General features: G+C 41.2%; 1 protein-coding gene across 1 annotated transcript in view; it reads right to left on the reverse strand.

The window, feature by feature from the left end:
• mslnb (mesothelin b) overlaps positions 1 to 12,919 on the reverse strand; it is a 35,809-nt gene extending 22,890 nt beyond the window's left edge. The window contains exons 1-16 of the mRNA XM_034300337.2: positions 12,806 to 12,919; positions 9,031 to 9,105; positions 8,163 to 8,187; positions 7,851 to 7,881; positions 6,794 to 6,919; positions 6,505 to 6,701; positions 6,308 to 6,411; positions 5,710 to 5,822; positions 5,015 to 5,233; positions 4,251 to 4,325; positions 3,642 to 3,871; positions 2,911 to 2,977; positions 2,626 to 2,769; positions 1,154 to 1,350; positions 967 to 1,070; positions 1 to 104 (exon numbers count right to left, since the gene is read on the reverse strand). The exon at positions 1 to 104 is cut by the window's left edge and continues 6 nt beyond it. Of these exons, the coding sequence (XP_034156228.2) occupies positions 1 to 104; positions 967 to 1,070; positions 1,154 to 1,350; positions 2,626 to 2,769; positions 2,911 to 2,977; positions 3,642 to 3,871; positions 4,251 to 4,325; positions 5,015 to 5,233; positions 5,710 to 5,822; positions 6,308 to 6,411; positions 6,505 to 6,701; positions 6,794 to 6,919; positions 7,851 to 7,881; positions 8,163 to 8,187; positions 9,031 to 9,082 (1,788 nt within the window). The 5' untranslated portion in view covers positions 9,083 to 9,105; positions 12,806 to 12,919. The remainder of the gene's footprint in view (positions 105 to 966; positions 1,071 to 1,153; positions 1,351 to 2,625; positions 2,770 to 2,910; positions 2,978 to 3,641; positions 3,872 to 4,250; positions 4,326 to 5,014; positions 5,234 to 5,709; positions 5,823 to 6,307; positions 6,412 to 6,504; positions 6,702 to 6,793; positions 6,920 to 7,850; positions 7,882 to 8,162; positions 8,188 to 9,030; positions 9,106 to 12,805) is intronic.
• Between the last annotated feature and the right edge of the window lie 258 nt (positions 12,920 to 13,177).

Consider the following 13,177-nt stretch of genomic DNA (forward strand, 5'->3'; position numbering starts at 1 on the left):
AAACCCAGGATTCAGCAGGTACATCTCCTGCACAGTGGCTAGCTGAGAGAATCCACCCAGGTTCATCTTGATCCACTCAAAACTGCTGTTACCCATGCAGGCACCTGCAGGAGGCGATACTGAGTCAGCTCAGATGGAACATCACCACTTTTTTGGATGTTTTCATCATCTAGTTGTTGAAGTAATTTAACCTGGGTTATGTTTCCCTTTTATCATGGTCTGAAGGCCTTGCTGTTGGATTCTCCCTGAAACCTTTTCTAATCGGTTACGCCTCTTACCGACTCTGGCGTCCTTCTTTTTAGAAGCTTAACCTACATAAAATTGTAAGCGAGTGTGGGTGGAGCTTGTATGTGTTAGCTTTGAAGGATTTTAAGGATATTTAAGCCTCTGGAATGAGAGTCAGGTTGGCCACAGTGAGTATGCTCAGCCAGGCGGCTCAAACTATTGTTGGTGTATTACATTTCTTGGCATCAGGACAAAAACATGGATTAAAAAAAACAGCATGAAGGCAGATTCTACAATCTATGCTGTTTATATTCAGGGTCCATTTTCCTAAAAGCATCATTTTATTTGGTAGAGAGTGAATGCTCACTTTACCATTTAACAATACTTCTGATTTAGTTCTTCTTCCACTTAAAGCACTAAAAATGTTGTCTGGCTTCATTCCAGGAGTGGCCTCTAACCCTATCTCTAATATCACAAATGACAAAGACAGTCAGCTTTGACTCATCGTACTGATGTCAAGCCTAACCCTAAACTCTGGGGTGTGGAATCAGATATGCAGGTGATAAAAGCCCAGACTCTGCTAGCTAGAAATGCACTGGTGATAAACTTTGAAATACCTTTCATTGAAGAACATGGAGTTCTGTTAGTGTGTGCTGATGAAGTTCTGACAGCAAGTACTGGAATCTAACTGTGTGTGTGTGTGTGTGTGTGTGTGTTCACTCAGAGGATGAACAGTAATACCTATGGAGTATTGTTGGGACAGGAACGGGATGATGAAGTTATTATAAACCATACGAGTTCCGTTCTCGGCCATCAGGAACATGTTGTTGCTCATCTCCCACACACTGAAGGAAGAATTAGAATATCAATTAGGCAGGGAACCAATGATCTCCCGGTAGTGAGGCGTATAGATTAGAGGTTGACCTACAGTGTCTGGAAAGTTTGGCAGGAAAATGGTTTGGCGCTGAGGCAGAGCAGGTACTCAGGCGTCAGACTGGGTAAGAGAGGCTTCAGTTTGATATGAAACCACATGGTGATAAACGCCTTGTCCTTCAGGTCAGCGCGTGCCGGGTCGTGGATTCGTTCTAGAATGTCTCTAAAAGGGGAATCCTCTGAACTAAAATTCTGGAAGAAAGCAGGAAATTATATAATATTAGAGTGGTGTGTCGGTAGCGTTACAGAGGTGTGTCAGTAGCGTTACAGTGGTGTGTCAGTAGCATTACAGTGGTGTGTCAGTAGCGTTACAGTGGTGTGTCAGTAGCGTTACAGTGGTGTGTCAGTAGCGTTACAGTGGCGTGTCGGTGGCGTTACAGTGGTGTGTCAGTAGCATTACAGTGGTGTGTCAGTAGCGTTACAGTGGTGTGTCAGTAGCGTTACAGTGGTGTGTCGGTAGCGTTACAGTGGTGTGTCGGTAGCGTTACAGTGGTGTGTCAGTGGCGTTACAGTGGTGTGTCAGTAGCGTTACAGTGGCGTGTCAGTAGCGTTACAGTGGCGTGTCAGTGGCGTTACAGAGGCGTGTCGGTGGCGTTACAGTGGCGTGTCAGTGGCGTTACAGTGGCGTGTCAGTGGCGTTACAGAGGCGTGTCGGTGGCGTTACAGAGGCGTGTCGGTGGCGTTACAGAGGCGTGTCGGTGGCGTTACAGTGGCGTGTCGGTGGCGTTACAGTGGCGTGTCGGTAGCGTTACAGTGGCGTGTCGGTAGCGTTACAGTGGCGTGTCGGTGGCGTTACAGAGGCGTGTCGGTGGCGTTACAGAGGCGTGTCGGTGGCGTTACAGAGGCGTGTCGGTGGCGTTACAGTGGCGTGTCGGTGGCGTTACAGAGGCGTGTCGGTGGCGTTACAGTGGCGTGTCGGTGGCGTTACAGAGGCGTGTCGGTGGCGTTACAGTGGCGTGTCGGTGGCGTTACAGAGGCGTGTCGGTGGCGTTACAGAGGCGTGTCGGTGGCGTTACAGAGGCGTGTCGGTGGCGTTACAGAGGCGTGTCGGTGGCGTTACAGAGGCGTGTCGGTGGCGTTACAGTGGCGTGTCGGTGGCGTTACAGTGGCGTGTCGGTGGCGTTACAGTGGCGTGTCGGTAGCGTTACAGTACTGTGCCGGTAGCGTTACAGAGGTGTGTCGGTAGCGTTACAGTGGTGTGTCGGTAGCGTTACAGTGGTGTGTCAGTGGCGTTACAGAGGTGTGTCGGTGGCGTTACAGAGGTGTGTCGGTGGCGTTAGAGTGGCGTGTCGGTGGCGTTACAGTGGCGTGTCGGTGGCGTTAGAGTGGCGTGTCGGTAGCGTTACAGAGGTGTGTCGGTAGCGTTACAGTGGTGTGTCGGTAGCGTTACAGTGGTGTGTCGGTAGCGTTACAGTGGTGTGTCGGTAGCGTTACAGTGGTGTGTCAGTAGCGTTACAGTGAGCGCACCGTGTTGGCGAGCTGGTTCAGGAGTGTGTTGAGGTTGCTGGACAGGTGCAGTACGAGACTGGTCACTGTTTCCTCTGTGAGCGTCAGATTCGTAATCGCCGCACACTGCAGGACTTTTGCCACATGCTCCATCACATTAGTCACCTGGAACAACACGACATCATGTCACACAGTTAACTCACAAACGCACAATTACCAAAACACTGAAACCCATTATACTGCATAAATATTATCATTTAATTATCATATTTAGAGTAAGTAAAAATGATATGTTGTGTTTCTTACAGCACACATGCCATCCAGAGTGACACTGCAGGTGTCCTGAGTTTCGTTCACTGAATTCTCCATATAACTACAAAAAAACCCAAACATGAATCGATGAATATGTTTGAATGTTTATTTTTTCTGTATTTCATAATATTCTCTTTACATTTCTTCTTCTTTTTGTTCCTTCTTCAAGCATTGTTTTAATAATCACGTTTTGTCAGATCCAAATCTATCACGTTTATACCTTTTACATTTTACATACATTTTATACCATGGCCATGGAAAATACTCATTTCTGATTGGCTAGCAGGTGTTTGTTATTTTGTTATGGACCATATTTCTAGTCAAATATTTCAAATCAATGCTTCTCATACTATCTAAACATGATGACTATTAGAAATAATTTAGGTTATGCCTATATTTACTCGAAATAACAACAACAAAGCTTATTTATGGATTAACTAATGGAATGATTTGCATGGAAATGGTTTAATTAACTGTGACATAAACAAAGCTATAGTCATAGCAATAACTGCATAAAGGTAGCCTATGGATATGTGTGTGTTTGTGGTGCAGGGATTAGAAAGTTGACCTGGTTTCCTTTTTCATATCATTCACAGTTTAAACTCAGTGTAAACAAGATAACGTAGTTTTGTCAAAGGTTTAGAATCTTTACTTCTACCTTGTGCATTATTTCCTCATATCATTGAGCCTTTTCACTTACACTGTTTAATATTCTTAATACTCACAACACATTATGAAAGACAGCAGTGAGGTCAGCTGGTATGTCGCTGGAGAGATATCTGTTCAGTATTGGAGCAACGATGTGTATAAACCAGGAGTTGACGTCTGTAGGAACAAACATCTGCTCCATCTGCTGATTATTGCTGGTGTTTTTATACCCAGCTGCGAGCTCGGCCAGTGTCCAGTTTAGCATCGCCTGTATCAGCATCGCACTCCTCATGCTGCTCAGGTCTTGCTGTAGAGACATTAAAGGTTTAATGGCAATTTTCATATTAAACGAAGCAGTTAATCCCTGAGCCTCTGAAAGAGAACTTTCTCTAATTTTCTTGCTTCTTTAATGCTTTATTTCAAGATAACTTTACTTGAAGTTTATTTGCCAGCGTGTGTTTTCTCTTCTCTATGTTTCATCTTCTGTATTCTTGAACTGTACATAAAGTATTTTGTAGCATTTTGGCATCACACTGCCATTTCCTTAACTCCTCTTAACTCCTACAACTATTTCACACAAATTTTAAAAAGGAAGCACACGTGTATAGCACTTGCATTGGGTACTCATAGACTTATTTTACTTATAAATAAAAACGGTATGAAAATCTATAAACGTCAAAGTTTACCTGATGTGTGAAGGACACAAATTCTCTGACAAAACTCCCAACAGGTCTAAACGCAGTCATGAAGCCATTCACCGCCTGAGGAAGCACAGTCACATCAACCCGTTACATTATAGTGTTAAGTCTCAAAATCAACTGTTAATCACCACGATCATAAAAACAGGGTGCATGGGAGAAAAAAGCCACAAAAGCAGCTCATGAACTTCACCAAACCTCATGTGGGTCTGACCAAAATCAGGCTACTGGAGGAATGAATAAGAACCTGATAGTGACTTTAAAATGGTCCTCCAAACCCACAATAAAATGACTTAACTTAGAAATATAGCTGTAGTACCTAATGACATTTGGTTTAATAGGTTCTGTTAAACATTTCCCATCAGGATTTAGTGGTTTGAATGGTTTTGAAGAGTTCCTTGGAATTTTCAGAATTCCAATATGCAATATGGAATAACCGTTAGCACTACATTTCAGTGTTTTCTTGTTTCTGGCATTATAGATCCAAATATCACTAAGGTTTATTAAATAAATTGAAACTACAGTCTGTTACCAGAAGGTCAACATCAACTTCAAACCACCAAACTCCTTTAAAATTCCTTTAGGAAACCATCAAATGTGTCTAGAATCAGTCACAACACAATTAGTTACAATTACTACCATTTACATTACATTACGTCACAACTACCAGGAACCAGTGATTATAGTTCCCATTCCACAATCACAAGAGCCTGATGTTCATGTAAATGTGTAGTACTGACTCCCAGCCTCACCTGTGTGAGTGGGTCTTGTGGAGTGGATGAGTTCATAACAGGAAATCCTGCATGCCACATGATACCATTGGATGTGTTCACATCTCCTCCAGAGGGTGTTAGTGACCCCATCAGGCTGCCCAGAACCACACTGAGGGACTCGTTGTTCAGACCGGCTGTCTCAGGATACAGCATGAGCTCTGCTTTCTGCTCCGGACTCAACAAATGCAGTACATCCAACTGTATGGAGACAGCAGGAGAATACCATTTGAGGAGAACATTGAGCTTGATCATGGGAATGATAAGAACATTTAAAATATGAAGAACAGAACATTTTCTAGATCCAGTCCTCTGGAAGCACAGTTAAAGAATATGAAACACCTAAAACAGGTAATTAGAGCATGAAGAATAGAATGGACATAAAGTGAGTTTTGATATTGTGCGTAGGATTTATTGAAATGTCCAGTCATTCAGGAGGGAGATTAGAAAGCTTAAGATCAACTTGTTATTCACACTTTTTGGAAAGGGCAATAAAATTGGACTAAACATCCTGTAGTGTATGCCTTTTTTCACTGGAAGGACATCAAAGATTGGTAGATGTTCTGTGTATCTCTAATGCTTGATTAGTCCTGGAGATCGGCCACTCGGCATTGTTTACATAAGGGTTAGGGTTCCCTGTCCTACTGTATAGAAATCCAGACTTTAACATTGAGTACCCCACTGAAGAGTCCATTGATTGAGGTGAAGTCTCTGACTTGGGCCAGAACTGAGAAGGAGCCAAAGTTCTTTGTGAGCCAGTCCTCAGTGGTGTCACCAGGTAGCACACAACCTAACACACAAACACAATGCAGTCTATTAATATATACACAATACAGATCTCACCTTTAGCTAAAATTGATATTGTAGTATGAACTCTGAGAACAAGGGCTGGAGTTCTGGGCAGCTTCTACTTTACGCTGGACAGCCAGACCTCCCATTAAAGTCTCTTGGGTAGGATTTCAAGATGGTGGGTGGACAGGGAGGTGCAGAAACTTTGACAGAGATGAAGCAAGATAAAATGTGTGTTCTTAGGAAGTTAACTAAACAGAACGTGGAGGTTCAAACATGGTCTTTCTTGCAAGCTTCCCTTATTTCACTCCAAAAGGAATATAATATAGCAATATCAAAGGCAGACAAATGAAATCCAATACCTAGTCCACTGGGTAAGGGCGTGGTCCAATTTGCTCCCCTAGTCCTTGGAAACTCTATAATTAATTTCGTATTCAAACACAGAAGCCGTGCAATTATTACTGAAGCCTCTCCTGCTGTGTTTACCTGCCAGTGTGTTTCTGGACAGGAAGGGCTGCATGAAGTAGGAGTAGATCCACTTCTGCGTCTGAGAATCCAAAGTGGAGAACTGCTGACTCAGCTCCTGCACCCTACAACACACACACAAGCATTACTATCATCATGATGGATTTCCACTCCCAAGTGGGACCTACAGACAATTTGGTGTGTGTGTATTTATGTACATAGTCTGGTAAGTCTGGCAGCTGAAGTTGTTGTAACTGAGGCAGGTGAGGAAGTTCTGCGAGATGGAGGAGAGCAGTGGAGTCAGCCTGATCTGCAGCCACGCCCTGATGACGTCATCATCCTGCAGCAGAGCTGTGGTGTTGATGCTCCATCCTGCTGACACGTTCAGCAACGGGATGCCACTCAATCCCGAGTTCTGACAGGGACAGAGAGATATTTATGAGTGGAAAAGAAGAGCGGGAATATCATCTATCTTTAATTTTCCGGGCAAATTCCTGATTCTCTCACCATAAACACAAAGACATCAAGCACAGCATCAATCAGGCCCTTCAGGTTGAGGATCTGCTGCTCTCCTGCCCCAGGGTCTGATGGGACACCCACACACATCAGGAAGTCTGAAGTGGAGTCATCAGTCTGAATACACACAAACAAACAAACAAACAAGACGATCAGCATCTGAGTGTTAGTTAGATATGAAACATGGGAGAAAGACAAATTATTCCATATTGCCTAGTTCCTCCTCCCTATCCACTATTACATACAATATTCCCAAGTTCTTTTCTCTATCCCTTATATCCCATAATTCTCTCTCTATTTTTTTATTTCTATCCCATATCCCCTGATTCCTTTTCCTTCTTCCCTATCATATATACCCTAATTCTTTTAACCTGCTCCATCCCCTATTCCATATAACACAATTCCTAGATCTTTTCCCCATCCCTGATTCCATATCCCCTACCTTTCCTTCTCCCCTATACCATATCCCAAACTTGTTTCTTTCTCATTCATTCATTCATTCATTCATTCATTCATCTTCTGTAAGGGCATTATCCTTTTCAGGGTTGCGGTGGATCCCGAGACTGTCCCAGGAACGCTGGGCGTGAGGCCGGAATACCCCCGGATGGAACGCCAGTCCAGTGCAGGCCACCACACACACACATTTACATCTAGGGGTAAGTGTAGCCAATCTATCTACTGGCATGTTTTAGGGAGGTGGGAGGAACCCCTCAAGAACATGAGGAGAACATGTGAAAGTCCACCCAGACAGTTAACCTGAGCTCAGGATGGAACCTGGAGCTGTGAGGCAGCACTGCTTCCCACCGCACCACCGTCCCGCCCTCATACTGATTGTGCTAATTTTACATCTAAAATATGACTTAATTTTACAGTAAATAAAAAACGACACGACTCCCCTCACACTCCTCTGTGTTTATAAGTAAACACTTTATTACTCTCATGGTTGTGAGGATTACAAGCAGAAAAACTCCAGATTCTTAGAAACGGATATTTACTTCTGTGCACCTGACAAAAGGTGTGTTCGTGTAGGTGTTTAAAAAAGACTTACAGCAATACATTCCTGTTTTGTGAGGCTGGTTCTGCAGGTTCCACCATGGAAAATTCACCGCATCAGTGAAAGACAGAGAGAAGAAAGAAGCGCGAGAGAGAGAGAGAGAGAGAGAGAGAGACAAAGAGACAAAGCAAACAATATGAATCACTCAGATTTTTCATCATTTCAGGTTACAGTGTTCAGGTGAAAGTGAGTTTCACATTTTTCTCCGGTCATAGTGGATTAAACATTATACAATCGTCTCTTTCTGCTTGTTCATGGTGACGGATGGATTTTCTGTTTAGAAACAAGCTTAGAAACTGTACTTACTCTTTCAGTGCTGTACATAACGTTCCTACAACAAACACATGAATCAAACAGAGAAAAACAGACATTAGTGCTACATCACAAACAGGACATTCACCTCAACTATAACCAACTGGCTTCATAAATTAGATGATAAACCTCTGTGTCTTTTACAATTGTTATAAGCCTCCTCTTGCTTTAAAACAGTCCTGTCAGGTGAGGGCTCCACTAGTGTCCTGAGAGACTTCCTGTCCATTTTAATCCACCTTTCAACTGACCAGGTTGCAACTCAGCGTTGTGGTCATATCAGTGTTTCATTTTACAGAACAGGCGATGAACACATCACCCTCAGATTCAACCCTGAGCACCATACAGTCATTATTCTGGAGCGTGGATGTCTCAGTGTTGTCTCCTGATTGGACATGAAGCTCCTCAGAAGTTACAACAATGTGCTGGTGTTGTTGGAATGTGATTCATTGTTTTTGTCTTTGGTGCCTTGTCATAGCTAACAAGTTGTGAAGTTTCTTCCTAAAATTATATATTCTAAAATTCTAAGTTTCTGTTCTGACTGTTAAAATGTGAAATAATCATTTCAGTAGTTTTAGGTGCTGCTGCAGGTTTTTACGAAAACTTTTAATAATTTCATATTAAATAAATTTTGTCTGCCTTCACCCTGAATTCAACCCTGAGTGAATTTATTTTACATTCACACTAAAACCCTAGTTAGCTTTGGAATATAAGAAAGAGGAGGAAAAAAGCTTAAAGTCATATTTCCAGCACTACAGGCATTACAATAACCAAAGAGCTGAAATAAGATAATGATTAAATAGTGTGTGTCCTGTGTTGGGAAGAAGGAACGCTGTGTAAGACGGGTTGAAGGATGTGGACGTACCGAAGCTCAGCACTCCTGAGAACAGGAGCAGGAAGAAGTGTCGCTCTCTCATGGTGAGAAGAAGATCATGAAAAACTGTAAAACAAATAAAGAGTCAGGAGAATCATCAGCATACAACAGAGAAGATACGGATTTACACCCGACAATGACACAGCACGCAGCAGACGTTAGGTTTAGGTTAGCTGAAGATGTGGTTGGAGATTGTTTAACTTGCCCGACTCACAGGTGGGACAGAATCGTCAGAGAAGCGCTGATATTTGTGTCTGCTTGAATTGCGATGCTGATACACTGTTTAATTTGCACTGACCAATCAGGAAGTGTCTTTGTGTTTATGCTTCTGTAGCTATTCTCTGCTGTCACATCATCACCAAACGTTTATTACCAAATAATAAACTAACACTAAATAATAAACTCTTGTTGGATACCATTTTAAATGTAAAAGGTTCAGATGTTTAAATGTTTGTAATGTTTATTAATGTTCATATTTTAGTCCCAAGTTCAGAGGAACTTTTCTTCTTCTGTTCTCAGTTGAATTCTGAGAGGAAAGAGACCAGTTTAGTGTGTGTTGTGTACATAAAGCTTGCTTTCTCCCAGTCTGGAATGTCTACACCTTTTTTCTCTATAATGTCATGTATATCGTTACGACAGCAATGTTACAGAATCCTGTTACTACGACTTCAGGATACAGACCTAGAGGATGTCGTGTGCCCTTAAAACTCAATTTCCGTCTGAGGGTGTATTTTGATTATCATGTGGTTACCTGAACAATGCCTTTTCCCCCTGTTACTACAACTATAGCGGTATACACTCACCGTCCACTTTAATAGGAACACCTGCTCATTGATGCAGTTATCTATCTATCAGCCAATCACGTGGCAGCAGCACAATGCATAAAATCGTACAGATAAAAGTCAAGAGCTTCAGTTAATGTTCACATCAAACATCAGAATGAAGAAAAAGTGTGATCTCTGTGACTTTAACCGTGGCATGGTTATTGGTGTCAGATGGGCTGGTTTGAGTTTTTCAGAAACTGCAGATCTCCTGGGATTTTCACACACAACAGTCTCTAGAGTTTATACAGAATGGTGCGAAAAACAAAAAACATCCTGTGTGCGGAGGATCTGCAGCTGAAACACCTTGTTGATGAGAGAGAGATCAGAGGAACATGACCAGATTTACACCTCAACTTCGAGCACTTGCTGCCTAATATATCCCACCCTTCGACAGGTGCCACTGTAACGATATAATCGACGTTATTCACGTCACCTGTCAGGGGTTTTAACGTTATAGCTGATCGTTGTATCCTATAATGATGATAATATACAGTAGTGAACATAACTTTATAAATACTATCCCAGCTAAAATGAGATTATTTATGTGGTTTGGAGAAAGTGTATGAGAGTTTGTACTTGTACTTATTATTTTATTAATCTTTCCTTACTTTTTAAAATTAAAAATGTATTGTTGTTTTAAAGCACAAGTTAAACTGCTATTAAAGCTTAATCGAAACTCTGACTCCACTTACATAGCCTTTGTAAGAGAGAAGTTTAACCTTTTACATGTAGAATAAAGAGGTGTGGTCTGATAAGAGGCTGTATTGTGTAATTTTTCTCTTTGGTCTGCTGAATTGTGGTTTTGCTTCTTTGTAATTTGCTTGCTGAGGTTTAAATAAATGGAATGAGGCAGTGTAGAGAACGGAGCGAGGATAAATAGGACACTGTACAGATTTTTAATAAAAGACAGCGTGACTACACACACGGAGAGGTTTTTCTTCCATCATCACTTTAAAAGCTGCAGTAACTAATTAACTTTAAATAATTTTAAGCATTTTTATTATTGAGAAAAAGCATTATTGACTGTTTTTTGCCCTGGAAAGCAAAATAAATAAATAAATCAAAGATGTTGCGTTGGATTTCAGCCTCGTGTTTCATCAGAGATTAACGATTAAAATTGCTAATTCTTTAATGAAGGTTCCCAAAACAATATTTACTGCATTAATTACATTAACAACCCATGCACTATTTATTTATTTATTTACACCTATATTTACTAATGTTCATGATATCCATAAAGTTACAAAGCACTGACACGGGAGACTCCTTCCATAAATGTTAAATAAACGTCTCCTTACAGAAAACTTCATCACATCAACGATTACACACATTTTTTTAATCTGTTTATTATCAGTGGAGCGTCACTGTACACGTCCCTGTGAATGAGCTGTTACTATGGAAACGATAACGTATTAGAGCAAGCGCATTAATATAAACCTGTGCTACTGTCAGAGCTGCTGTTATAGAAAACTAATCAACACCTTCTGACCAATCAGAGTGCAGGATTCAGCAGTGCTGTGGGATTAAATATAATATCGATTTATTCTGCAATCATGTATCTGAAAATAAGATCGCTGAGCTTATGGAAAAACTTATTTACGTATTTACAGAAAGGATTTTAGGTGAGACAGACTTTCATCACGTTAGCTAAATTAGCCTTGTAGCTCTGAGGGAAACAGGACACTTTCCCAAACCTCTCATCTCTTTACATGTGATTAAAATAAAAAGGATTATTATAGCACTGAAAATCACAAACGTGAGATAACTTCTGAAAGCTACAGGAACGAATATCGCCGAACATCTCATAAACCAAGCAGGAAATAATAAAATTTAAGAATGAATTGTTAATTTCCCTGCAGCTTTTCTGAAACGTTAACGGTGACGTATGATGTCATAGCTTTAGTAAAACTTCTGAATCCATTCACTGGTTTATTTCAAAAGACCATTGGAAAACGGTGAAATGTCATTTGGGTGTGTCGAGCTGTAGCCACAAACCACTGAAAACACTAAAAAATAGCCTTACAAAGGAATCCTCACACACACACACACACACACACACACACACACACACACAGAGCTGAATGACAATGGAAATCTACTACTGAGGCTCGGCTGGTTTTTCTGGTTGCGTAAGTGTCCTGACACAACTCTATCTCACACACACACACACACACACACACACACACACACACACACACACACGGTCTCGCTTACATGACACCCTTAAACCACATTGCTGTTACAGTTTAAATAATAATTTAATAATTATAATCTAATAAGAATGTTAGATATTATTCAGAAAGATTGTGAAATAATCACAGAAATCTTCCTCACAGGTCAGCTGATAAATAAATTCGTAGAGACAAAAATGTGTTTTGTTTACAATAAACATCACCTTAACACAACATTAACACATTTTAGTCCCTGTGTTGTTGTTGTTGTTGTTGTTTAGTTAAATTATCCCTATACGTGGTGTAGATGTTCTGTGTGGAACCGGGGTAGGGCTGGATGACTAGAAGAACTTTAAAGTTTGTAGATGTTTGTAAAATCAGGTCAATTATACAGACAGAAAGAACTCCTGATTGATCTAAAGATCTAAAAAATCTAAATCTAAATATTGTAACGTTACTATTTAATAGATATGAACACACACACACACACACATGCACACAGCATCCTGAAGACCTTCACCCAAAGGTAGAGTTTAGTGATTTACTAAAACACAGAAGTTGTACACCTCCATCACCACAACAGCACGCCATGATAATGTAGCCGTGATACGTGAGTCAGTACACAACATCCATCCCAGTGAACACACACAAAGCAGGAGGAAGACAGAAACCTGACCACACACCTGCCTTAAAGACCTTAACAACAACATTTACACCTGTCCTGTAGTAAAGCTGATAGGAATAATGAAAAGAGAAACAGAGTGAACGTACCTGTGAGATTTTTCACCTACCAGATTATGTGACTGTGTATCTTAAAATCACTGTTAACCTGACACACTGACTCCGCCCACACAGGAAGTACATCCTCTGTGAGATGTTATGAGAGTGCTAGCGAGTGCATGTGGATGGACAATGTTGTGTTATTGCTCTAAGTGTTGAAAGATTGAGTGTCTTTGTCTGATTTTATCACTCAGAACTGTGTGACACACCTCTGTGCTACTGTGGCATTAAATGCCTAACAAATACAACACACACACACATACACACACAGACACACACACACACACACACACACACACGCATATGGTGACGTTTTCTGTAAGGAGACATTTATGTAACATTTATGGAAGGAGTCTCCAGTGT

The sequence above is a fragment of the Pangasianodon hypophthalmus genome, chromosome 26, assembly GCF_027358585.1.
Source record: "Pangasianodon hypophthalmus isolate fPanHyp1 chromosome 26, fPanHyp1.pri, whole genome shotgun sequence".
Classification (NCBI taxonomy): domain Eukaryota; kingdom Metazoa; phylum Chordata; class Actinopteri; order Siluriformes; family Pangasiidae; genus Pangasianodon; species Pangasianodon hypophthalmus.